The sequence below is a fragment of the Gordionus sp. m RMFG-2023 genome, chromosome 5, assembly GCF_954871325.1.
Source record: "Gordionus sp. m RMFG-2023 chromosome 5, tfGorSpeb1-WG-v2, whole genome shotgun sequence".
NCBI classification, from domain to species: domain Eukaryota; kingdom Metazoa; phylum Nematomorpha; class Gordioida; order Chordodea; family Parachordodidae; genus Gordionus; species Gordionus sp. m RMFG-2023.
In genome coordinates, this window is record NC_088779.1 from 23,076,341 (window position 1) to 23,103,949 (window position 27,609).

At 26.9% G+C, this 27,609-nt stretch overlaps 1 protein-coding gene across 2 annotated transcripts; it reads left to right on the forward strand.

Annotated features, from left to right (window-relative positions):
* The first annotated feature begins 922 nt into the window (after positions 1-922).
* LOC135929276 (L-fucose kinase-like) lies at positions 923-27,060 on the forward strand. Of its 2 annotated transcripts, none has more exons than XM_065465787.1 (23): positions 923-1,040; positions 1,080-1,231; positions 1,272-1,322; positions 1,365-1,581; positions 1,829-1,920; positions 8,722-8,934; positions 9,934-10,114; positions 11,122-11,639; positions 13,705-13,800; positions 14,997-15,142; positions 15,247-15,324; positions 17,504-17,649; positions 17,934-18,160; positions 18,486-18,632; positions 19,042-19,121; positions 21,059-21,136; positions 21,393-21,528; positions 23,558-23,705; positions 24,275-24,451; positions 24,761-24,855; positions 25,003-25,221; positions 26,207-26,306; positions 26,499-27,060. In XM_065465787.1, exons 1-23 carry the CDS (start codon positions 953-955, stop codon positions 26,921-26,923), a joined length of 3,810 nt encoding a protein of 1,269 aa, XP_065321859.1. In that variant the 5' UTR covers positions 923-952; the 3' UTR covers positions 26,924-27,060. The 2 variants fall into 2 exon arrangements, with proteins under 2 accessions (XP_065321859.1, XP_065321860.1); XM_065465788.1 differs by having other exon boundaries at positions 1,013-1,040; positions 1,097-1,231.
* Positions 27,061-27,609: the final 549 nt, after the last annotated feature.

Sequence of the window (27,609 nt, forward strand, 5' to 3'; positions counted from 1 at the left end):
AAGTTTTATGAGTATTTATGAAATCTGGATATTATTTCAATCATGATTTGTCAATTTAGAGCTAGCGAGGTTTGCTAAACCATACACGTCAATTATGGCAGTTAATAATAACGGGCGTAGGCTAAAGTCAGCTCGTTTCAGCAAAAAAGTTAAAATAAATATTATGATAATTGTCATTTTTCTATGGTACATTTTCACTGAATTTTTATTTTAACATCTTTACAATACATATTTTTACCTATTTGTTTTAAAAAAATTTAAAAAGGTTAAAAAATAACGATTATGACAATTGTCACTCTTCTATGGTACATCTTCACTGAAATTTTATTTTAACATTTTTACAATATATATTTTTACCTATTTACTTTAAAAAAATTCAAAAAAGTTAAAAAATAACGATTATGACAATTGTGACTTTTCTGTGGTATCTTCACTAAAATTTTAACTTTACATGTTTACAATATATATTTTTACCTATTTGCTATGAAAAAATTAAAAGTTCAAAAATAACGATTATGACAATTGTCACTTTTCTATGGTACATCTTCACTGAAATTTTATTTTAACATCTTTACAATATATATTCTTACCTATTTACTTTAAAAAAATTAAAAAAGTTCAAAAGACAATTGTCACTTTTCTATGGTAAATCTTCACATAAATTTTAACTTAATATGTTTACAATATATATTTTTACCTTTATGCTGACTAAGTAGATCTAACTATATTAATCGTTTTAGTCGACTATATTAGTCGCTATTAGTTGATTTCCAGTCGAAAGAACTCGACTAATTAACAACACTAGTAGAGGGCTCCTAATATTTTTTAACTTTACACCCCAATTAACTTTTATTCCAATTAGATGGAAATGAGGAAACCCTAGCGTAGCTCTGTTGTTTATTTAACGTCAGAGGGCATATTCGCTATATATCACGGATCACGGAAATTGCACATGGCATTTCAGCAGTTACAAAACTATTATTCACCTTTGATTATAATCACTTGTAAAAATAGCTCGATAACATTGGACGTAGAGAATCGTAAAAATAATTAATATCTATCGCATTTACTTTTTAAAGAAATTAAAATAAAACAGGGAGAATATGAAAACTTAAATAATATTACTATTTTATGCATTGAGGATTCTGATGCAGGTTTAGGTAGTGGTAGTGCAACATTAAATGCCCTCTTTTTTGCTACAGAAGTTTTGAGTTCTGAAAATGGATACAATGTATTATATTATTTAGTTTAAATATGCATAAATGTTATAGGTAATATCAAATGATGTTTTGGAAAAAAGATTAATAATCATTATTCATATGGTAAACTTGTTTAATGCATATTATTATTTTCTTAAATTAAAGGGTGAAAATTGTATTACCAATCCTTATTCTCCAGCATTTTCTTATGTCCCTGTATCAAATAATATAGACAATGCTATTAATGGTAGTCATAACAAATGCCTGATTAACCTTATGAATCTAATTGACACCTTACTGTACAAATTAACTAATAACAAAGCTTTACATGGGGTTTGGGTTTGTAGTACATCTATGATATTAAACATTCCAGAACCTATGAGTAGATATTTTCTCATTTATTTCAATGCTAAAGAGATTTCCAATATAAATTACATATTTTATGGTCTAAATATTTATCTTAATCTTTTGATGCAATTGAACATTAATTTATAAGATATGATTTACTTCAATACCTTTCTAATTTTAAACCATAATTGAATTTTATACAATTTGCATCTAATTTAATTAATTGAGTTTTATAAAATTATTAATTTTTTTCATATTATTTATATAAATTAAATATTTAGCTATCATTGATGATGAATGCCAAATTATAACAATACCTAAACCAATAGAATATGTAGCTAACTCACATGGATTTTATATTTTGGATGAGAAGGTGAATGATATTTTTTATATTGTAAAAAATTATTAGAAATAATATACATTTTGTTTTGAGTGATATTAATGATCTGATTATGATTTGTATAAAAAAATTAAATATAATATTTAATGGGAATGATTAAATTGATTACTATCTTACTCATGACAAATCAAAGAAATAAAACGGGAATCATGTGTGGCATCTTAAAGTTGCAAATAAGCTTAAAAAATACAAACTTCAGACACCTGATTACTAAAATTATCGCAAAAAAAATAAAAACCGATACTCATTCCCTGCTTGGCAATTACCAATTAGGCTGCGAAACAAAAGGAGGCGTAGATATAGCCCTCTCACTGTCTTTGAATCTACATCCACCTGTAAACTCCGTTCTTTGCAAAATTGATTTTAAGAATGCCTTCAATACTGTATCTCGTTCCTCAGCACTCAAATCCTTTTACGACAATTTCCCCCAATACTCGCGCATTGTTGACATTTGCTATACCAATAGCAGTCCCCTCATTTTCAATGGTTGCGTTATATACTCCGAAGAGGGTGTTCAACAGGGCGACCCCCTTGGCACTATACTTTTCTGCTTAGCCATCCATAATATGATGAAAGATCTCAAATCTGATTTTGATCTAGACCTTAATCTATGGTATCTAGACGATGGCACTCTCTGAGGTAACCAACATAAAATAAGCAGAGCCCTCTACCACCTCGAAAGAGAATGCCCCAAAATAGGCCTAGAATTAAACAAAACCAAAACAGAAATCTGCATACTCAACCCCGAGATTCCCCTAGACTCATTTAAAGATTACAATATTATCGAAATCAAAGTTATCCAACTCTTGGGCTCCCCACTACTTAATAATAAAATTTTGGAAAAAACTATCAATAAGACCTTCTCCGAGTTGCAAAACTTGGAAAAATTCATCAATCATATCCCATCGTGCCAACTTTTTTATCTATTAAAAAGTGCCAATATTTACCTAAAATCTCGCACCTCTTCCACTCATCCTCCTCATTCACCTCCTCAGGATTTTTCACCCAACATACTATTTTCTTAAAGACCTTTATGGAAAGAATCCTTAATCTTCCATTATCAGACTTTAATTGGCACCTTGCTCAATTATCCGCTAAACTTGGTGGTATGGTATCGACCTGATCCCCTTAGAATTACTCTCCTATCTTTTATCTCTAATCGCTTTTTGCTCAATTCTGTGATCTCCTCTTTCATAACCCCCAATGACGATCTCTTAAGCAATCGAAAGATGGAATCTACTAATTCCAGACGGTCAAACATTCCCAACCGAAATTTATAATAAATCAATCTTGGAACCCCCTTATAAAGAAACTACTAAATAGTCTTAACCCTTCTGATATCAGCGATATACAACTTCTTCAACTAAACGATAAATACGGCGTGCATGAATGGCTCGAGGCAATTCCAAGCCTAACCCTTGATAATCTCTTAACCAATGACCAACTGAGAGTTACCATAGGATTTAGACATGGATGCATGCTTACACATTCACACACTTATCTTTGCAACCTACCCGTTCAACCAAATGCAAGACACGGCCTAAACTGCTCCCGCAGCCAAGGTCGCCACCTCCGGCATAAAGCTATAATAAAATCATCCATAACGCTCTTAATAAGGCTAAAATACCTAACATCCTAGAACCAACATACCTCTCTTTACAAGATGGTCTCAGACCTGACGGTTTAACCTGCACACCATGGTCCAATGGGAAATCCCTAATTTGGGAAGCAACCTGTGTCTCTTCCTTTCCCTCATCAATTAATTCAAACCCTCTTACTATTGGGGAAAATAAAAAAAATTAATAAATATTCAATACTAAATAACTTTATTTTTCAACCCATAGTCATTTCAACTAATGGCAATTTCTCACAATCAATATATATTTTTTTTTAATTTTAGCACGTAAAATTTTTAACATTACAAACGAAAAACGCAAATCAATTTTTCTTAAACAAAAACTCCAATTAGAAATTTTTAAACATAATTATACCTGTTTTTTAGGAACATTTTATAAGCTCTTTTCAGAGCCATCGATATTTTTAAAATATACATTCACTTTTAATATATATATATTCATTTTTTATTTTTATATTTTGTTTATATGTTTTAAAGATAAATGAATAATAAAAAATGTCAATTAAAAAAAAATTTATTAAAGGGAAAATATGAAACCATAATTAATTATCATAAAGCATTTGTTGTCACAAGAGAAAAATATTCCTATAAATATGAAGGAATGAAGTTTTTCTTCTATTTTCTGTGTTTTGCCATTTGCAAAATAAAATTTGGAAAAGCTACTGTGTTATCTATTAACTTAACACATATTTTAAGTCATTTTTAAATTTAGCTTTGAGCAGTTGTAGTGAAATACATCTTTTAAAAATTTAACATATTTAAAGCATCTTTTTTATAATTTTAATAAATTAATAATTTCCTTCTTTCTTTCTTTCTTTCTTTCTTTCTTTCTTTCTTTCTTTCTTTCTTTCTTTCTTTTTTTCTTTCTTTCTTTCTTTCTTTTTTTCTTTCTTTCTTTCTTTCATTGTGCTTTAATTAAATATCGGATTGGACCAATATTTTGGTTTTAAAAAAATATTGGATATTTTTATTGTTTTGGGTTATTTTATTTATGATTGTTATTGTTAATTATATAATATTTTATACATAATAATAAATTGATAAAACGAACCAAAATCCAATTTATTTGTTATGTTTAAAAAGAAATCAAATTTAAAAGATAGAGTAGCTAAAAATTTATATTGTTTTTCGTTTTTATATCTGTAACAAGAAATGGATTTTAATATATATAGCAAGTCACACTACTAGTGTTGTTAAAGAGTACAGACAATACATTCAGCCATAAACATTGCTCATATTTTAAACAGGGTTGCCAGGTCAAAATTTTCAAATTGTGGCAGAAATTCGGTATTTTGTGGCAGTAATGTAAAAATTGTGGGAGAAATATGAAAATTGCTAAAAAAAACATTTTTTGCCCTGCAAAAGCCCGGCCTGCGGCCGGGATTTAGAATTGACTTAGTTATCCGCTTATTATTTTTTATAAATATAAAATCGAATCTATTTCCCAAAATAAAATAGGTAATTATTTTTCAAAATAAAATAGCCAACTATTTTTCAAAATAAAATATCCAACTCTTTTTCAAAATAAAATAGGTAACTATTTTCCAAAATAAAATACGCAACTATTTTTCAAAATAGGTAATTATAGTACGACACAAAATTTCTTATATACTATCTTTATTATTAAAATAACATATTGATTTATTATAATATATTAATTTTGTTTAAAAATAATAACCAACGATCTTTTTTAAATACAAAAGAATGTAAACAAGATAAAATATATTTTATGCTAATGTATAAATAAGATTTTATAAAAAAACTAACAATTTTAAATTTACAATGTAAAAAATAATTATAATCAGTGCGGGGAAGTTGTTCTACAGTATTTAGTTAATACAATGGGGGAAGGGAATATGATATTTTGAGGCATCAAAAATCTTCAAAGCATAAATCAGTACAGTCTATCAACATCTATTGCAAAACAAAAATATTCTTCAAAAATAAGAAATAATACAGATGCAACTACAGTTGCGGAAATGGTAAATACCTATTATGCAGTACAACATTCAGAGAGCTCAGCGTCTACATGACAGTATATTCACTGGATGCAAACCCCCCTCAAAAATATATATCTACCCCCCTACTATACCAAAATGTTATCCATAGAAAATTTAAAAATGTAATGGAAAATTTTCTAGATTATTATAGCCTACCCCCCAAAATGCCTACCACCTATCTCCTACCCCTTTATAGATATTAGGATGCAAACTGTTTTTACCCCCCCCCCCGCTCATGTAGACGCTGAGAGAGCTACTTAACATCACAATATTGGTAGAATCTTTCCCCATAATATTTAACGACTAATATAAATGAAAAGTATACTTTGTAGAACACAAATGAGCAAGGCTATCATCAATGTTTTAGGATATAAATCCAGAAGGTCAATTCTTGACGATTTGAAAGATGTGCAAACATATGCAATTCTAACATAGGCATCTAATAAGGAGATATCAAAACATTTCCCTTGATCCTCCCCTATTTCAACAAAATTAATGTCATTTCAATAAAGCTATTTAAAAAATTTTCTCCAGATATGAAAAATCCAAAGACATAGCTAACCATATATAATGGTAAATATGGCAGATTTGGCATTACCAATGAATTGCATGGCAGCTTTCTGATCTGATAATTCCTTAGTGAATTTAGCAAAAACCAGAGTGTATTTACAGAATTGAGTCAGCATAATGTTGGTTGACAGGTTCCTTCTAATACGCGCCATCGTAGAATTTTAAAATTTTACAAACCTTTAAAAAATAAATAGATTATAAAAGCTGTCCTAATATTTTGAAAAAAATTTTCAAAAATAAATGGCAGAAGTATATTTAGGAATTTTACATATAGGAAATCTACTATATGCTGTTAATATTCAGTTGCAATCAGAAGATTCTCTATTGATAAAGATTCACAAAATCATGCTACAGCTCTGTCTATCTCTACAGTTAAAAATAGATAATAAATTTTATGGCGCTATTGCTAAAAATATCATATTACAATGTTCAAATATTACTATAATTAACGTATTTTTAAATGAAGCAAATATTTTTATTAAGACAATTTTGGAATATTTACAATCAAGATTTGATTTTAATAACTCTATTTACAAGTGTATAAATATTATGACCTTGGAACAGAAACCATCATTTGATGGTTTTTGTAATTTAATAAATATATTAAAATTACCGATGTGAAACTAGTGGAGCACTGCAATTCTAGATAACGATATAAAATATATTAAGTAATTTAAAATATATTTATAATAATTATACATACTGTTCTAACTTCTATTCTTTCTAACACGAAAATGTCGAGTGGAGAATTGGAGAATTTTATAAAAAATATATTTTAGAGCAGAAAAATAAAATAAAAGAACTAGACATATTTTTCGAATAAATATTTAAAATTTATTTTAAAAATATAAAAATAATCAAATACTGTCTCTCAAAATTTTATATATTAAAAACATTAAAATGCTAAAAAAAAATTGTGGGAGAAATTAAAAAATTGTGGGAGCTTTTTGTGGGAGTGAGATGTATGTGGGTAAACTAAAAAATTATGGGAGACTCCCACTGATGGGGGGAGACATGGCAACCCTGATTTTAAATGAGATAACTTTTCGAGTATTAAAAAAATGCACTACATCATGAAAGTTAGTTGTTTTTTATAAATAAAAATTTTTTAATTTTTATTTGCATTAATTCTAAGATAGATGCCGAGCCATAACCACGCCCCCCCCCCAAAAAAAAACATGACCCCTCGAAAAAAATATTATTTATTAAATTTTAACCAACACTAAAAAAATAAAACGAAATTTGTATTCAAATATGATTTAATTTATTCAAATTAATAAACATGAACATACCTATTAGTTATAAAATACATTCATGCATTAATCACTCAAGTGATAAATTTGGACAAAAGGGATTCAGTTATTGGAAAAATGTGTTAGCTGCAAATAAGGGTCTACTATAAAATGAATTTTCAAAAGCTTATTTAAATCCAATAACAATATGGCATGATATAAATTTTAATATAGACACTGAGATAACAACAATTCTGCTAAGCCAGCAAAACCGTAATCGTTATTATCTTAAATCAATATTTGATTTGATGCTATACAAAACTTTTTTTAAAATTGTTCTTCTACATCGTGTCAATCCCAAAACTAGTTGGGATCTTTAAGATAAGTTATATCCTTACATATGGCTAGTCGTTAGACTACGTTAACGTCAGTTTTCTTATCCAGCATGGTCTTACGGATTTGAGAAGTCTAAGTAAGTCCTGGCCTGCCTCATTCGTTGACACATCATTTCGTAATTGAGAACTAGCCGGTTCTTTAGTTGATTCTCTTCTTAGCACATGTTCATACTAGGGATGTACCGATATTTTATATCGGATCAGGCCGATATTTCACCCATTTTAAAATATCGGTTATCGGCAAATATTATAAATTTTAAAAAAATGTTATATCTAAAAAACCATTTATTTTTATAAATAAAATCGAAATATTTTTATGTTTATTTTTTTAATGGTAATAAATAGTTAATAAACATACTGCCATATTGTTATTTTTGTTCGCATTCTGTTTATAAAAGTGTGCAATAATCTCTTCAGAATCTTCTTTTTAGTGAAGCTAGTGATATTTACAGTCCCAATCACCGCAGTTTAGCTTTTTTATATTATAATTATTGTTAAATATTGGATAAAAAATATTTTGTCTAAATATCTATTTACACCTCAGTCTTATTTTAAATATTTAATTTTTTCATATTTTAAGTTTTATACAGTTTTAGGCTACTAGCTTAACGCATTATATTTTGCAACTATTTTGAAATGTAACCTCAAACATGTAACGCATTTTATGAAGGTATTTTATATCTTAACGATATCATTTCCAAAGTATTGCCCAACTTATATTTTTTTGCTGTTGTGATTCAATTTTTTGACATTTTGCCTTATGTAATTTAACCATGTGTGTTATCATTTTCCAGGTCACTTTTACCTGACAAACCCATTTTTATTTGAATATTGAACGAATTTGTAATGAATGCTAGGAATATGCAACTTATTCAAACCATAGATATATATATATATAGTATTTAAACACAATTTATTTATCAAATTTCACCAAACTTAAGTCGTATGTTAAAAGTGTGCAATATCAAAAATCGATCAATGAAATTAATAATACTTTGCCACACAATTCAAAACATAATCCGAATGTGCCGTTAGTTATTGGTCTTATATATTTCCCTGTCAAATTTGCTCAAATTTTATTACATTTGCATTCCAAGCCACCTATCGATTGCTCAACCTATATGGGAAAGGATAGGGGAGCTCATTCTTTAAAAGTATTGAAAAAAATATTTTTATATTCATACTTATATTATATAACTTAATTACTTATATGTTCTTATAAGTTTCTTCATTCAGAAAAAAAAGAAATATCCTATGATTTTGAGGAAAATAAAGAGTTATTCTGTATTATTTTTCTTAATTTGATATTTTAAGCTTTAACATAATGGAAGCATTTATCCTTTTAAATTTATTTTTTTTATTTTAATTTTATTTTGATAATATCTGTCAAATGAAAAACTTTCACTGGTAGAAATATTCACATATATACGCTGCCAAATAAAAATAAGCCCCCTCCCTTTCAAACACATATATGTCTGAGAAATGTAAAAGTTATATCATCCCCAAGAGGATAGATTTAAATAAATATGGTTCGTTAGATTTGGAAATTTTTTCTAGACTCCTCAAAAGCATTTGATATAAGAGATAAAAAGTTAATTTAAGAAAAACGTGTTTTTTATTAGAATTCTAAAATGTTTTCTAAGGGGGAGGGGTTAACTTTATTCATGCCAAAGCAAAATTTTTCTTAAAGGTCGGATATAATTGCTATATTATTGAATTCCTTTTTAGATTTTGAATAATTTAAATTCATTTTAAACAACTATTTCTTATTATACTATGTCATGAAAAGGTATAGAGATTTAATATGAAACCATGTCTAAGATCATATTAGAGCATTCTAACGTTGCAACGTTTGGTATTCATTATATAAAAAAAAATAGGAAAACTATAAATATAGTATATTTATAAATTATACAAGGTATATTTTTTATATAGTAAATTATTCGAAATTAAATACAAATAAAAGCCGTTGATAAAATAAAAATAATTTTAAAGTGTGCTTTCTCGAAATAGCGAAATTTTTAAAAATGATATTTTGCAAACCTCTATTTTTAGGCTTGCTATTCGAACTTTCTGGATATGGCCTTTGCCCGTTAGAAGTGTTAATTTAAACTAATTTTTTTTTTAAAAAATTAAATTATTATTTGATAAAGCTTACCTTATTTTTCGATTTACTCTACCCAATGTATCTCGATTCTGATTTGGATAAATTCTTATCACCCAATCACGATAACCATTTGAAGTATTCCGATGATACTACCGCTTCGTCCTCCTATCTTTACATGGCAAGAAGTTTATTATGGAAATACCTCCATAAATACAAAGTCAAAGCAAGTAAATTCGCTCCCACCCCCCAATTTTACAAGTCTGCAAAAGATATTTTATTGACTTTTTTTTCAAAAACATAGACTCTTTTTGAATTAGAAACCCTGAAAAAAAATTTTCTTTCGAATTTTTGTTATTTTATTTAAAAAATTTCGAGTCCTGGTCGGATTCGAAATTTATAATTTACAAAAATATATTATATTAAAAACAATTTTTATGAAAATACATCAAGTAAAATAAAAAATTTGTCCTTATCACAATTCCATTCTATATATTACTCTATTCTTGATAAAAAGAAGAAAAAAAGAAATTATTTTTTATCTTATTTTTAACACTTTCAGACCCGGCCTGCCCGATTTCAAAAGCCTAGCTTCGTGCTGGGCCCATTTGCAGTTCGAGAATAAAATCTCTAGGTTTAGAAAAAGAAATTCTATATGACTTAAAAAAATTAAGAGGCTGTGTCTCGGTTCGACTTAATTTTGATACTTAATTGCTAACAGCTTCTGAACTAGGACACCCTATTTTGGTTTTCTTTAAGTATTTGGTTGGCATTGTTATTTTTCATATTTATTTTCTCGTTTTTTTTATATTTTTGATTTCGTTTTGTTATTTAAAAAATAAATATTTTTCTTCTGATTTTTAGGCTGTTTAGTAATTATTCGAACCCATGACACGCCCTTATACTTTCATCGTTGTTTTGTTTGATTTTTTTAAAAATAAATAACATATTTTTAAATATAAGTAAGTTTTAGTTGAAACAAAGAATCCAGAGGAGATAATGAAAGTATTTTTTTAAAAAAAAATGAAATTAAAAAGTGTTTATTTCAAAGTTTGAAAAAAAAATTCAAAAATTTTGAGCAAAAATCTTTGAAGATTATAAAAAAAAATAAAATTGAAGATTTTTTAAAGCAGATATTACAGTTTAGAGAATATTTATTAAATATTAGAAAAGCACTTATTAATAATCAAGAGGGGAAAAACGATTGATTTAAAAAAAAAATTTCAAAAAACACAAGTTTATCTTCGAGAAGGCAAATGTGATTATATACCTCGGGATTGTTTACGGGATTATTTGCGTTTGTTTTCAAGTAATAGGCTTGAGTCGAATATCTCTAACTCATATTGCCAAAATCGTTATGCTTCCCATTCCTACGTCGATTTAGATCGCGATATCAACGGTATGAACGATGATTTAATGCCCATCAAGATGTTAAATTGCTTGATTAAAACGGAGAAATCGATCTACGACACATTCAGAAATTCTTCTAAATCTTTGACTATTGGCGCGGGCACCATTTTACACAATTGTAAAATTATGATCACCAAAGATTCTAATGTGTCAATCGGTGCCGATTGTTATTTATTCGGAGTCGACACGAATATGAATACAAATAATCATTATAAAGAACATCCCAAAAACTTCTTTATCCTCCCCGACAAAATCGCTATTTTAACATTGGATATATTATTACCTATCAAGAGTGATTGCAATATGCCGGTTATGATAGTGCTTGGAGTCACAGATAATATTAAAGTGAGAGATAAACTTGCTTTGATTAAATGTAATTTCATATATTTAAATTTTATTATGTTAATGAGAGCACTATATAGGCTCACATAATTTGAACGGCAGCATTCAAGCGATGTTGTTGGACGTATTATCTCACTGGAATCTTTAGTTTTACGCTCATCCCTTGGATTAACTGTCATATAAAATCGCATTCAAATATATACACTAAAACAGTTAATGCAGACAAATATTTAAAAAAGAAACAAATATTAAGATTTACAAAATATCCTATTTATTCCTTATAGTGATAACACCACTAGTTATTTTTTGGCAATGATGCCTCTTTTTCGTTAACTAAAATTGTAAAGAGAAAAATATTCCAAAAAACGAATAATATATCCGACAATGCATTTGAAGTCTGCCACTCAAATTACATAAGGATTTTATTTTAAAAAATATGTTGTGATAAATAATTTTAATAACAAAATTTTTATATTAATTTTTTGAAATACCTAGAGCTAGACATCGTTAGCTCATATTATATAAGCTTGTGCAAATTTCGTTCTTCTCTAGGGACGTCGTCACTGCATGGAGCACATTTTTGTAAAAATAATCCTGATAACCAGAAATAGGAACCTTTATGAACTTTAGTTCTAGTTCCAGAACCGTTTCTAGATTTTGTGTCTATACGAATGAATAATTGTAGATGAATTTTGTATATAATTACTAAACCCAAAAACCTCATTTATTCATTTCTAAGGTTCAGAGTTCGATTTATTAAAAGTTGTACCCGCTTCTGCTGTTCTGATATGATAGCATATCGAATTTTATGTAATAAAACATAGGGTAATTACCAGAGTTGTTAAAGTAGCGAGCTAACTTTTGGTAGCTAATAGAAGCTACTTTTTTTTGTAATTATTTAATTTTTTAGCGCGCTACTTTTAAAAAATATAATGAAGGTAAGTATAAACATGAAAATTTAAATTCATAATTAATTATTTTTAAGATTTATTATTTTATTTTGAAATTGAAACATATTAATTTATATTCATTTGTATTATAAACCTAAATCACGGGTTAATAATTTAAAATGTCATCGCCTATGGATATCCAAATCGTTGAAAGTGATTCAGACAATGATTTTAATGAAATGGAAAATACCAGGGAAGAAAATGTTCTTTATAGTTATAATACAAATTTATTTGTTTAAAATGTAAAAAAGATATTTCTCAAATCAATCCAGTTATAACCTCAAAAAACACCAAAAGATAAATTGTCATTTTTACATTCTAATAGTATTTATTTTATAAGACTGTTCTTACCAATAGCTTTAAGGAAATGGAGAAACATTTTAATAATTTAGGTATAGGCGACTCTACATACAAAAAGACTAATTCAAATCAACTCAAATTAATATATAATCCAAATGCCAATATTTCTCAGAAATTGGCTGATAAAGTTATTGTTGATTTTATAATTGATACAGTTCAGCCAATGTCCTTGGTTGATAAACCATCATTTACCATGATGATTAAAACTCTATCCTCTGGTACAACAATTTTATGTGGCCAGACACTAATGAATAAAATAGCAAATAACTTTAAAGTGATGAAAGATGCTCTAATAGTAGAGTTATCAGAGATATCATATATATGTCACGGTAGATAATTGGACACATAACACTAGTTAAAAACTTATAAAATGCAACAAATTACCATAAATATTTATTAATCAAAACTAATTATCTTTTAATATTTATAAATGTTGATTTTTATATATTTACTATACAATAACATTATAAGCAAAAAATAAAACAAATTTGTTTCTAAATTTTTTTATAAAAAGTAGCTAAAGCTACTTTTGAAAAATAATAGCTAAAGCTACTTTTGAAAAATAATAGCTAATAGCGAGCTACTTTTTTTGACAAATAGCGGTAGCGCGCTAATTTTTTTGACAATTCGCGATAGCGGTATCGCGCTACTTTTTAAAGTAGCGATTAACAACTCTGGTAATTACACTAAACTATATTATGAGATTCAATTTATTTTTGAAAATTTTAAGTTTTATATTTATTATTTGGTATTTAAAGGATTCTTACGATATAGGCACGTTTCTTAACCAACCTTTTATGGCTGTAATGAAGGCTAAAGGTATTATTGATAGCGATTTGTGGCCATCTGAAATGGTTTAAAAAAAATATTTTGTTTTAATATTTTTTTTATAATTATTTCTTTTTTCCTTCACATTTTTCAGAATTCTTATATATTTTTTTTTTGTGAATAGTGAATAGGAATTGTACATTTACGAAAGAAAGAGAAAGGGTGTGAGGTATAATTAAAATTATTTTATTAAAAATAAGAATTTAAGATTTATAGTTAGAAAACTCTCTTTTCTACTAGTGTACATTTTTATTATTAGAATTTTATTAAAAATTTGAGAATTTGACATTTATATAGTTAGAAAAATTCTAATACTCTCTTATTCTATGTTCTAGTGTCCAGAAAAATGTAAAATATATGTTAACGTCAATGTATTTTTCCAGCAATGTGTTATTTCTACAACTTTAAATCATTTTTTGAGCGCGTTTTTAATTTAAAAATCGTTACCGGAAATATATTTTATTATGTTTGAAATACCTATCTTATGAATTATAGATAAATTTGCTAGCACTTTTATTACTTAGAATTGTTTTTAATTTATTTTAGGTAAGCATTTTCAGTAAATAGCTTAAACTTAGTGAGGATTACGGTTTGGACTATGGTTCAAATTTAAAAAACCACCCGTGCCACCATCTTAAAATAGGAAGGACCTTTAGGACCGATTTCGATATTGTTAGCTTTATATAAGTGATGAAAATTTTATAATCACTTATTTAATTTAAATCAGAGACCTGTAGAGGTCAAAATAAACTCATCATGGTTTTGACAAAAAAATTATTAATCGAATATTAATTATTCATTATTCCTTCTTTTTTTAAACATTCTTTTAACACTACTTGATAATTGATTTGGATTGATGTACCATTATTAAGATTTAAGCTTCGCCTAAATTGTTTCTATCATCGGATGTCTACAAAATTTAAAATAGTTCCAAATTAATAAATACCTTAAATGTTATAATATAAATAATTTTTCAACAATTTGATATATCGTTATGTAATAGAAAATTTTAACAAATTCATAAATTAAATATCATTATTTGTAAATATCCTATTAGTTCTTTATTTAGAAAAAAACTTATAAATAAAACAAAATTGAGTTTAAGATGCTTTAATGTTTGAATTAACGAAAATGATTCCGCTGGAAAATTCGTAGCGTTTTTATTTTTTAGCTAGGACGAAGTATTATTTTTAAACTTATAAAATTTAATTTGTTTAATTAGCGCGATAAATCAGTGTACAACGCTAGGCTGTATCCTATCCTTTCTCTGGATTCTGAGAAACGCGGTAATCTTGATAATGTCACCCAATTTCAGTTTTTAGATTGGATTTTATCTAAGGAAAAATCTGCCAGTTACGATTTATCAGAGTGACTTTTCATAATATTAAATTTTATAAATTTCAAATTCATAATATTTAATTTAATTTATATTTTTAAATTTTATTTATCCATGACTCAAATAAATACGTAAGTTGGAAACTAGCTTGGCGATTGTCTATAAAAGAAATTCTGACTTTAATTAGTTACGAAAATAATTTCACCAAAGTCAAGTAAATACTTCATATAAAAAATAATAATGATTCTAAATATATATAAAGTCCTTATCGTAGGATTTGGAGGAATTTATATGATCCTATATTGCTCTAAGATTTCTTTTCTTGAACCATTTTACTAATAAAATATTAGATTTAAAAAAAAATTATTTATAATTTAAATCAATCATTAAGTATAATTATTATCTTGACTACAAATGTTTATTAAGAGCCTTGTTTTTCCGCAATGGCATTTTAAAACATCGTTGAATTGATTTAGTTAGTGCTGAGCGGATTAATAAATTTATATTTAATTATGTGTATTTGAAAATATAATATAGTTTGCTCTATATTTTTATTTTCGGGTTATAAATGAGATGTTGTCTTATAGCCGCCCTATGTTTCTAATTGCTCCTGCCATTAGTTTTTTTTAAAATATATTTCTTTAATAAAGAAAATAGATAAATTTGTTTTAAATGCTATAATTATTAAGATTTTATAGCTATTTGTATTTTTTTTAGTTTAAATAATATTCCCCAAAACTTAAGGCCAATATTAGATCATACTAAATTCTACTAAACTCCATAAATTACAAGTTATTAAAAAATAATAAGGAACTGAAAATTAACCGTTTCTTTAAATCGTGTCATACCTGTTTTCCCCTTAAAAAGCCTTTTCCAATCCAGGCTTGGATATGGTTCGGATTAAATATGCGACCGGACCTTCACTAAATGTGGCAATAAGAAAATGTTTTCTCTTAATCTAAAACATCTAGCTTTATCTTTAAACTTTAGGAATAAATCGCCGTTTTCTCATAGTTTAAACCCAATACCTAGTCCAGAAAGCAATTTCTTCGTATTCTGGGCTTGTCAAGCAAAATATTTGTATTACTACCAATGACGTATAATACTACGTAGCCTAATTCATCTATGGAAATATTTAAATGGTATCGATAGAAATCAGTCGGTGATCGGTGGGTCTATTTATCGCTCGGCTAGTAAATATCGCTCGGTTAACCACACAATAAATCATTTTATTTCTAAATATCGCTCGGTTAACAACATAATAAATCTAAATATCGCTCGGCTACAAGTACTCGTTTATTTATGTATTATATTTTTAATCATATTACAGTGGGTTTTCACTTTTCTAATATTATTTGAGAATTAATTAGTTTTTATAAATAAAATAAATTTTGGACAAGTATAAAATATTATCTTTTAGATATTTTAGCTTCAATACTTTTATAAAATTAAACTTTCTCTTAACTTTTTTTTATTTATATAAGTAAAAATATAATATTTAATCCGCTAGATGGCGTCTTTATATTTTAAAAAATTATATCATAATATAAAAATAATATTTTTGAATGTGTCTAATTAAATAATAAATGATTTATTATGTGGTTAGCCGAGCGATATTTAGTATGGATGATTTATTATGTGGTTAACCCGAGCGATGTTTCTCAGCCGAGCGATATTTAGTAATAAAATGATTTATTGTGTGGTTTGCCGAGCGATATTTTCAGCCTAGCGATAAATAGAACCCGTTGGTGATAGCCATTTTTTGTTTCCCATATAAATAAAATAATTTACGTTTTTAAAAAACATTAGTTTCATTTATTTATAATAGTTATTATATGTGTAACCAACTATCACCAGCTTATTTGTTTCCAACGTGACTTCAAACTGCATTTTAATGAATGAATCAAAGATAGAAAAAACTGTGTTTCGAGAAAACAAATCAAAAAAATTAACGTTTTTTTTTTAAATTTTTTTTATTACTACTTACAATCCTTGTGGATTATATATTTTGCCAATATTTTGTTGAAAATTTTCCATTATATAAATTATTTTTTAATTTGCTCTAAAATAATTAACTTTAATTTATTTTTTTAAATATTTTTAAATTTCGAAAAAATGAATTTTAAGCTGGTTTTGTTTTTATTTCGTTTTTTCCCTCTTTGTTTTTTGTTTTAATTTTTTTTACATTTCTAGAATGAATACTCTATGTATGTATTGTATGTTATTAGCTACTATGTAATGCGGCCCAACAAAAAAAATTAATAAAATATGATTAGAACTAAAAATAAACAAAAGACATTTTATTGTTTTTTTTCAATAATTCAAATCAACGAAATGATCTACGTTTTTATATATATTATGATTCTATAATTCTTCTATTTTAAATTTCATAGCCTACTTTATCAAGAAATATCAGAAAATATTGTCAGACAATGTTTAATAGATCCTTTCAATTCAGAATCCCTTCATCTCAATCACCTATTCAAAGAATCATGCAGTCATGGCTATCGTATTAGGATGTTGCAATGCCTTGATGAAGGTAATATTGATATTAACCCAATTGAATTTTAGATGTTATGTATATTAGTAAGTTAGAATAGGTAAATCTTAATCGTCAGGACAATACGAGACTTAACTCCTAGGGACGATTTAAGAGAGAATACACTAGATGGGACGTTTTGCCAGAGAACGGAGCATGTCTTAGCCGGACCTTTGACCTATTTAATCGAAAAATATTAATAAGCATCTTTATCGACCATTACAAAATATTCTTTAAACATTTTTATATATTTAAAAACACGCATTTTTCACCCTAATTCAAAGTATCTCAAGATTTATGCCAAAATATGACTTCATTGTCACCAGTGGACTTTAAAGATTCTGGACAAAATTTTAAAAATTTGAATGTCCAAATAAGTTTAATCGGAAGACTTTCTCGTTCATTATCCAATACGGCCGATTTCTTAAATATTTGGGCGGGACTCCAGGGGGGTCTGAGGTCTGGACCAGCCGCAAATTTAGCTTGGAGACACTCTAACCTTTGTTTTAGCGTAATATTTATAAGATATTATATTTGGTAGCTAGTTGATTCCGCTAATAATTTATTATAGTGAAAACATTAGAGCAAACGCATTATCGCGAAAAAAAAAAGGATATTATATTAGCTATTACAATATTAAGATTATTTATTACTTTTTCTCAAAATTTAAATGTTTTGAATAATTGAAAAAAATTATATATAGGTAATGAACCTATATCATTTTTTTAGCCGATTCCTGCATAGTTAACCCACAGTTTATAACTTTACTATGGTTAACTAAATTTTATGGCACCTTGGTAGTTAACTCTAACGAGGTTTACTTTTTACAAATTCAGAACCACCAATTTTACCAAGGCGTGAAAGCCCTTCAGAAAGAAAGGGCCAGATGGATTGACAGGCCTTTCCACTTGGTTAGGGCCGCAAGGCATTACGCAGCTTCTTCTCAGTGCCTCATAGGTCTTCAAGTTGCTTCAGCTGAATATGTAAAAAAAAAATTTATTTAATCAAAAAATGAAATTAAAATTTTAAGAATTTGGTTTAAGGAGTATACGAAGGTTGGGATAACATTCTGATTATTCTAAGCAGACGTATATCGTAAAAAAACACTAAGCACTGACGCGTGAGATACTATATTTTTCCCTTAGCTAAGAAAAATTTTAAATCCGAGGCTAAGATAATAATTTATTAGTTAAAAACTATGTTTATCCGTTGATTTTTTTTCCGGCTAAAAATAGAGGAATTACTCTACTATATTTAGCAGTAAAATAAAGAAGGAGGGGAGGCGTGAAATAGTGAGGGGAAAAAATGAAGCTGAAGGGAAGAAAAAAGAGAAAAGAATGAATGCATTTTTTTTCTCGATATATGTTTATAATCACTTACATTTATATTTAGAATATTCTTATTGAACCTGATGACTCTAACCATTTATTCGTTCCTTTATATAAGATAGTCAGGGTAGAAGCACCTGCTAGGTAATTCTCAATTTAATCATCAAATATTTTTGTAAATAATTAGAGTTAATCATATTTTTTTAATTAATTAAGATTTTGAAAATGAATTTTATTTCTAAATACCTTTCTGATAAATTTTTAACCCTTTTCTCATTCGCAGGTAATGCAAATTCGCGGTTTTTTTCGCTGCGAATTCGCGTTAAATATGAATGAGAGGTAACGCGGCGCCTTAGCTCGTTATTTTTTATGGAATTCAAAATAAATAGTGATTTTAGATTAAGAAAATATGAATAGATGTACCCTTTATAGATATCATTTTAGAATTTAGAAATTCTAAAAAGTATATGGTCAAATGATAATCTTTATTACATAAATGTGGGCTTATACACTGTAAACTATAATATAATTATTTAATTCAATTTAACCTTTTAAAGTTATATAATATTAAAACATAAATATTCAAATAATATCTTGATACAAATACGATATATAATATTCAAATAATATAATATAAATTTTTTTATTTAATATATAGTTTTCTCACATCAAATATAAAATTGTAGTCCCACCTCGGTTTTTATATAATATTGTTTTATTTTATTTTATATTTGATGTGAGAAAACTATATATTAAATAATATAATATTACAATTATGATAACCTTTATTAGATTATAACAATTACCTTATGACAAAATCTATCATTAATAAAAACCAAAAAAATAGTGTCCAGGCTTCTATTCTCAAAATTAAGATGAAAAAAAGGTAGAGTTACAATGCAGTTCAAAACCTTTGAAGTAAAGTGGTCGCTTAAAATGATGAAGGTGAGTTGGATCAATTATAAACGTATTAGGAAATTCAATTAATCCCAAATTTATGTATAAAAATTATATGTTCGGACCAGTAGATTCTATCGGGATTCCACTCAGGTCAGATATTGGAAGATGAGTTTATAACATAATTTGTTTTAAGCAACTGCAAAATATTCTAATCTAAACAATGAATACGATCTTTGAAGAAAAATATTCGGATCCGATCGAACGAATTTTTGTCCAATAGGATCGGACTCGAAAATTAAGTCCGATGCTGAGGTTTTAGTTCCCGCCAATCTTTAAAATAAATGTAAATTTTAAATTGTGACGATAATGTAATATTATTACCCCCCCCCCCCCTCCACACACATATTGCACCCATATATTGCGAAAACGAGATATGGGTCTCCTTATCACTTTAAATAAATATTTGCGGCAATATCAGTCATTAGATATAATGTTGGCTAGAAGCCTGCCTTACACCAAGACACATATTAGGCATAAAAAACAATATTCAAGAATTTTTAAAAAAATATGGAATGTTTAAATCAAGATAGAGATTGTATTTATTTTTATTTTAAAAAAGCATTTCAATAATAAATAAATTTTTAAATTTTATAATACATACATATTGATTACGCCCTATCATGTCAAATTCTATCATAGTTTTTTTTTGTCCTTATTTTATATTTTTATTAAAATTATAATTTGGAAAGGGGACAACTTAAAGAACCAAAAATTGGACCCCTTTCTTAAAATTTATAGAAACCAAAACCCGTTCTAACCTGTGATACTAATTTATGAGTATATTGTTGTTTGAAATTTTGCATACTTTTCATTGTTTATTAAGAAAATTTGAAACAAGAATTTAAGGCCTTTACGTCGAATCTAAGAATCCAAAAAACCTCTTTTTAAAATTTTTGGTAATCAGGACCAGAGCACCTTAACAAGAACAGTTACTCTGGTTGAAATAACCCTTTAAAATCCTTGGACGAAAAATTAAGGGAGTTAAAGTGTTAAAAATTGAAAAATTTTATTTAAAAAAATAGGAATGAAAAAATAATATAGAAGCATTTCCGATCAACTTATTATGTTCCTTTTTTTTAAAAAAATAAAATAATTTATAAATAAAATAAATACTACTTTAGGCTAGATCTAGCTGGCGGCTGGAGCGATACTCCTCCTATATGTTACGAAAACTTAATATTACTTGATCCCAGTATGAAGTTTGTTTTTTTTGCATCGTCAAATGATTTTTAAACTTCTTTTTTAAGAAAGATGTTTTTTTAAATTTAAAAAAAAAATACCATAAAATACATAAGAAAAGAAAGGCATTATTCTTACATCTTTTTTTTAAAATTATAATTTAAATTCTATTTACCCAACTGAATATCCCCCCCCCCCCTTTTTGCTCCTTATATTTTTCATTGGTAAAAATATTTTGCTAAATAAATAGTTAAAATAAAATAAAAAAACCCAAAGGGAGATTGGTGATGATATATTTAGTCAAATTGGAAATCAATTTATCAGTGGAATAGTTTTAAACATGGCGATAAATATAGACGGGCACAAGCCTATAGGTGTTTTAGGAAGGAGAGTGAATGAACCATCGATCAAAGTTTTTTATATTCTTATAAACAAAACATAGTATTTTATATGTTATACAAAAAGTTTTAATTATATTCCGGATGTCTGCCCCCGCTTAAGCGGAATTTATGAAAAATTTTGGGTTTATGCAATTACAATTAACCTTGACCTATGGACCACCCCCTGCACTTTTTACCACGTCGAAAAAACCGTCTATTAAGTCGAGCCGCTCCAACATACGGCGCGACGTCAATTTTTTTTTAAAAATGATCTTTAATTTATTAATTTTAATAGTTTATTTCATCATTCATTATAATATTGATTTATTTTTTACATTTAAATATTAAAATTAAATATAAATTTTATTGATTTGGTTTATTGTATGCTGTGTACCTGTTCATAACTACGAAATAACAACGCTCTCTAGTAATATGTTTATTATTTGTGGTATAGATGAAAGAGAATCTGATAAACTATTTTCACAGTATTTTAATTTTTGATATTTATGAATTAGCTTTATCTAAGTTTTCTAAATTCTGAAAATTAATTATACAAATTTGAAATTTTACACACACCACTTTAAAATTTTATAAGTATCTAAAACTTATTGATTAAAATCGAAATGCAGACACGGAGACCATATTGTAAATAGTAAAGATCCCAAACTTCACGCTCATATTAAGTAAAATAGCTCACGGAAACTCCCAATATTAGCTAATTTGCTGGAAAAGTTCTTTGCACACCAGTGAGTACACCTAGCGGATAAATTTTTTATATAGTTATATTAGACCCGTAAATGATGAAATTATGTGCACATATAGATTATATAAAAATATATTCAATTATAAATTTCATTTATCAACGACAATCGACTATAAATAAAACCGCCTCTGCCAATTTGTATTTGGGCATATAAGGTCATCTAATACATTATTATTAATTGTGGATTGATATTCCCATTCAATTTTAGACCTATAAGTATTCTTTCTTTAACATCATTATCTAAATGTCTTTGATTAGGCAGACAATTGTAAATCATTGTTAACACGAATATTTAGTAAAAAAAATTACCAAAAACGTGGTCTTAATATTTAGTCATTAAATTTAATACAATTATATATTTATTATCTTTCGATAATCTTCTTTAATTCCTTCAAATTTAAGCCTATATAATATATGCTTATATTTGTATTTGATACAAGGTTTCAAGGAAATATGTCCTGGCTTTAGTTTTGTATAGATTGATGAAATTATTTTTTTCGAAATCATCAATCCATTTCTCTAACTCGGTTATTGGAATAAAATCTACTTTTGTAATCAAGCGATATACATTTTATTGACAAGCGGGGAAATTAGCTTGTCTTGGACGTCGGAATTGATAGGAATTAGTAGGGTATTTGAAGTCTGTTGAGGGGAATTGCTTTGTATAATGTATATTAGAAGTAGGAATTTAATTTAAATATAAGATTATAAATAATTCTTTATTTTGAAAAAGTAAACTGATAAATTTTATAATATACGATCTCTTTTTATATCCAAGGTAAATCTATCATGTAAAAATGTATATCATATAAAATAACGTTATCCAATTTACAAAATATAATGTACGATCGCCTTAAACCTTCATTATCTAAAATGAAAAAGTATTTTAATACAATACGAATATATCGTTAAATAGAATATATAGTTACTAAGCCAGACCAAGCCCACTTTATTTTCATTATTTAAAATTTCATGAATAGTTATTTTTCAAACTATTGAATTATTTAAATTATAGAGATATTTGAGATATTAGGTTGCATATTGCTGATATTGTTTGACATAATTTATTATTCTTTTTTAAATATGTTCGTAATTAATAAATGGACAAATATTCTCTTTCCCGCCTTTATATTCAAAAATTAGATAAATTCACTGATTATTATTTGTTTTAAATTGCGATTTAAATTTTTCAAAAATTTGATTTTTTTTCAACAAAAAAAATTTCCATTTTTGAAGCTGTGATAATATTTTTAGTTTTATATAATTTACAATCTAATATTAAAAAAAAATAATCACAGATAATTATGTCTAACTTACGACCAGAACCTTCCTATGAAGCAAATTTTTTTGACAGGGATTATGTTTTGGAGCTAAAAGCAGAAAATTTTAAGGAAATTAAATTCGATAGGCAAGAAGATTTCGAGGACATACAGCCACAAAGCTTGGGTTTTAAAAACAAAATTTATTTTTTTTAAATTGTCCAAAAAAAGAATATCAAAAATAATTTATAAAGGTTAATGATTAGTTAATTTCGTAAATATATATATTATATTTATATTAAAATAATAGTATAAAAATCAAAAGGCGCTCATTCTAAAAAACGGAATTGGGACTACAAGTTTTACAAAAAAAAATACGGATAATTATAATTTAAAATGGTAATTTGAATATTTTTTTTAAAAAAAATAAAACTCCTTTTGAGTTCTGATCTAAGTGGCTCTTATTTTACCGCCTATATTTTTTTAAAAACTTTAAAGTTCCCAATTGACATATGTCCAAAGGAAGAGAACCCAATTCCGTTTTATAGAATGAGCGCCTTTTTATTTTAATATAGTTTTTATGCTTTTATATAAAATAATGTATATATTTATAAATTTAATTATTTTTTTTTTAAATATAATATATTGAAATTAATATTAATCGTGATATTTTATTTATGTATAATGTCTTAAAAATCCAAGGTTAAAATATTTTTAGGAAAAATATTAACTTTATTTTTTTTATTTATTTTTTAGGCGCCATATTTAAAGCAGCCTTGGTTGCCACTAATATCGTAGTTAACAAACCTTCCCATAATAATGCCGATACAAAGAATTCGATAGATTCTAAACATATTCTCTCACATGCTCTGATAGCGAAATTTGGAGGAGGATTTGAATTTTATTCTTGGTCAACTGTTTCCGAAGGCTCTGGTTAATTTTTTTTTAGCGTTTTATGTTAATATTAATAATTAATAAAAGATATATAATTAACCTTCTTAAATCCCAGGTTTTAATTAGTCTTTACAAAAATAAATTTACCAGTTAATATAAAAATAATCGTTTTTAATTTATTTATAAACTTTATACATCTATTTATTTATTTTGCACATCGTTTTAAAGCTTTTAATAATAAAAGCTCCTAGTGGATATTAAGTATTTAATAAAATATATTTAAATCCTTTTTTAATAGAGTTAATTGATAATAGTAACTAAATTATACTTTAAATTTTATATATTCAGGGTTAGGAACTAGCACAATATTAGCCTCTTGTATCATTGCTTTATTATGGACTCTGATTGGGAGAAGTTTCGACAAACAAACCTTATTATACCAGGTTTGTCATGTTATCATATTGAACCATAAATTTGTACAATTTTCTTTTATTGATAAATGACCCATTTATGTAGGTTCCTTTAAGTATTTGAACAATTTAATTATTCATTCATTATTTCATAAGTTTTATTTATTTTTTGAAAATTAGGTTTTGATGCTAGAACAAATACTTACCACGGGTGGTGGTTGGCAAGATCAAATGGGAGGTATTTACGGAGGGATCAAGTTGGGTTTATCCCTTCCAAAATTCCCATTCATGGTTCACGTTAAATTCTTGCAGCTGGAATATGGATTTATAAAGCAATTAAATGAGAAATTACTCTTGCTATACACTGGTAAATCTAGGCTCGCTAAGAATATATTACAGGTATAGTATGGCAAATTAGATAAAAATAATAATTAGTGATTTGTAGACTTTAAAAATACAGCATTTTGATCATTGAAAATAAATTTAAAGAGACATCTAAAAATATTAATTTATTTAAATGACGACCTTATTATGACTCTTGCTTATCTAATACATATACTGCCTATCCATTTTGACAAAAATAGATGTCGCACACCACCCCACTTTCTTTCTACCGAAATAAATTGTACCATATTGATTTAATTAGGTTTTTTAATACAATTATTTAACGTTGCCGGATTTAAAATAAATATTGTAAACAGCGTTCCGTTATCGGAAACGGTTAATTTACAGAATGGGACCGGAACGTTCCTAAAAAAGATTAATTATTATTTATTTCTATAATTAAAAAAAATAAAAATTTCTTGATTCATCTAACAGTTGCATATATTACGTTCTTTTTATTTTCATTTATAAATAAACATTAATCATATTAAACTATTCAATAAGCAAAGTAATAATAATTAGCAAACAAATAATAAATTAAAAAATAAAAAGAGGGGTTTTGAAGGATAAGGATATGATTAAATAGAAATGTTTCTAAGTTCCAAGGATAAAAAAACTTACAAAAAGGATGATATTCTATGAATTATAAAAAAAATTCAAAATCATAAACTTTTTTAGAATACTAAGGATCCAATATAAAAAATAAACTCCTATCCCGTATGAATTGGCCCAAATCGTATTAGAAGCTCCGTGTAGCCATGCAAGTGTTCAACGTTGTTTTTCGACACTCAAATTTATACTAAAGAACCAATATAAATGGTCGATATAATAATTGATTCAATTAATGATTAATTAAAATGTGTGGATTTCAAACAATTTTGATATTTTTATAGGAACGTTCCAAACGCTGGAATGGAACCGTAAACAGGAACGAAAAATTCCCTTGTTCCGGGTTCCTGGTTGTAAATAATCATCGAAATATTTTTATATTATGGTCTAGGAGGTGATTAGAAATTGGTACGCGAAAGATAATCAAATACTCAAGAATGTCAAGGATATATGCGCTAACGCTATGAACTGCTACAGGGCTTTAGTTTACGGTTAATAGTATTTTCATTTTATATTATTTCGCTCAAATTTTTGGGGTAAAAAAATATTTATGGCTTCTACCTTTTATATTTTATTACTTTTTTAGATGTTAGAGCCATAGCAGAATTACAATCATTTTTAAATTAATGGCGATGCTATAAATCATTATTTTTTAAATATTACTTTTACATTTTTTTAAACAGGAGATTTCCATTCCTTTGGTTTGTGCCTAAATATTTACCGATCCCAAAAAAGTGCCATGGCCCCAATGAGTTCCGAACCAAGATCCTTCAAGCGAATTCTCGATTACGTTGCCTCTCAGACTCTCGGGTCCTGTTTCTCAGGAGCTGGAGGGGGTGGGTTCTGCTATGCTATCGCCAAAGATTCATACGAAAAGCAAATAATGATAGACAATTTGAATAGCTTAAACAATTTAGAATTAGATAAAGCGCCACAATTGGAAAAAGAAAACCTGGATAGTTTACGTAAACTATGTATTTCAAAGAGCAAACATCTTAATGGAGATGGAGTAAAAGATGAAAATTTTTATAATGAAGATGTGGAAGATAAAATTTTAGTCTATAAAGTGTCAATCAATACTGATGGGCTAACTATCACCGTGATCTGATTTATTTATTACATATGCGTCCCTGATTTATATAAATATTTTCACTATTTATTGAAATAATTGTTTTTTTATATTTACATAAAATTATGCACTTAAAATGTGCTTGGTTCAATGCAACAATATTGTTCATAAACGAATAATATCATACCCTGATTTAATTAATTACGATATTGCAATAAAATTTAATGGAAAAAAGGACAAAAAAATGATTATTATTTCGGCAAAACGAGTCGAAAAATATTATATTTCCAAAATTATATTTAAAAAAAGTTATCAAACTGATTCTAAAATTCCACTAATAGGCGATTGGCTATCAAAAATAACCCTTCACTAGAAGCCGACCTTACCGGGGCTGGTAAACTTTTATTAGCCAATTTTCTCAAAAAGAAAATGAATTCCTGCTTCCAAAACTTCAAAATATTATCATTGTTATATGAGTTATGAATCTTTTAAATTCATCCTGACACATCTAGATGTTGATGCTTCATCAAAATCAACTAGAAATTTTCTTAATATTTTATTAAGAATATACGGTTTTTGTGTATAGGATGAATTAGAAAAGTTATAAATGATAATTGACATTGACTTATGCATATCATCAAATTTTATTAGCATTTTTTAGCTTTTAAATTTACCCCTTTTTTCTTCGTCTAATTAAATCTTTTGGAATTCAAATCTAGAATAAA

Excerpts from the sequence above, each read along its gene's own strand:
- LOC135929276 (XM_065465787.1), top strand. The coding sequence starts at position 953 with ATGGCATTTCAGCAGTTACAAAACTATTATTCACCTTTGATTATAATC. Across the intron at positions 19,122-21,058 it reads AGGGTAGAAGCACCTGCTAG|GCTAGATCTAGCTGGCGGCT; the intron begins GTAATTCTCAAT and ends ATACTACTTTAG. Across the intron at positions 25,222-26,206 it reads TCGCTAAGAATATATTACAG|GAGGTGATTAGAAATTGGTA; the intron begins GTATAGTATGGC and ends ATTATGGTCTAG.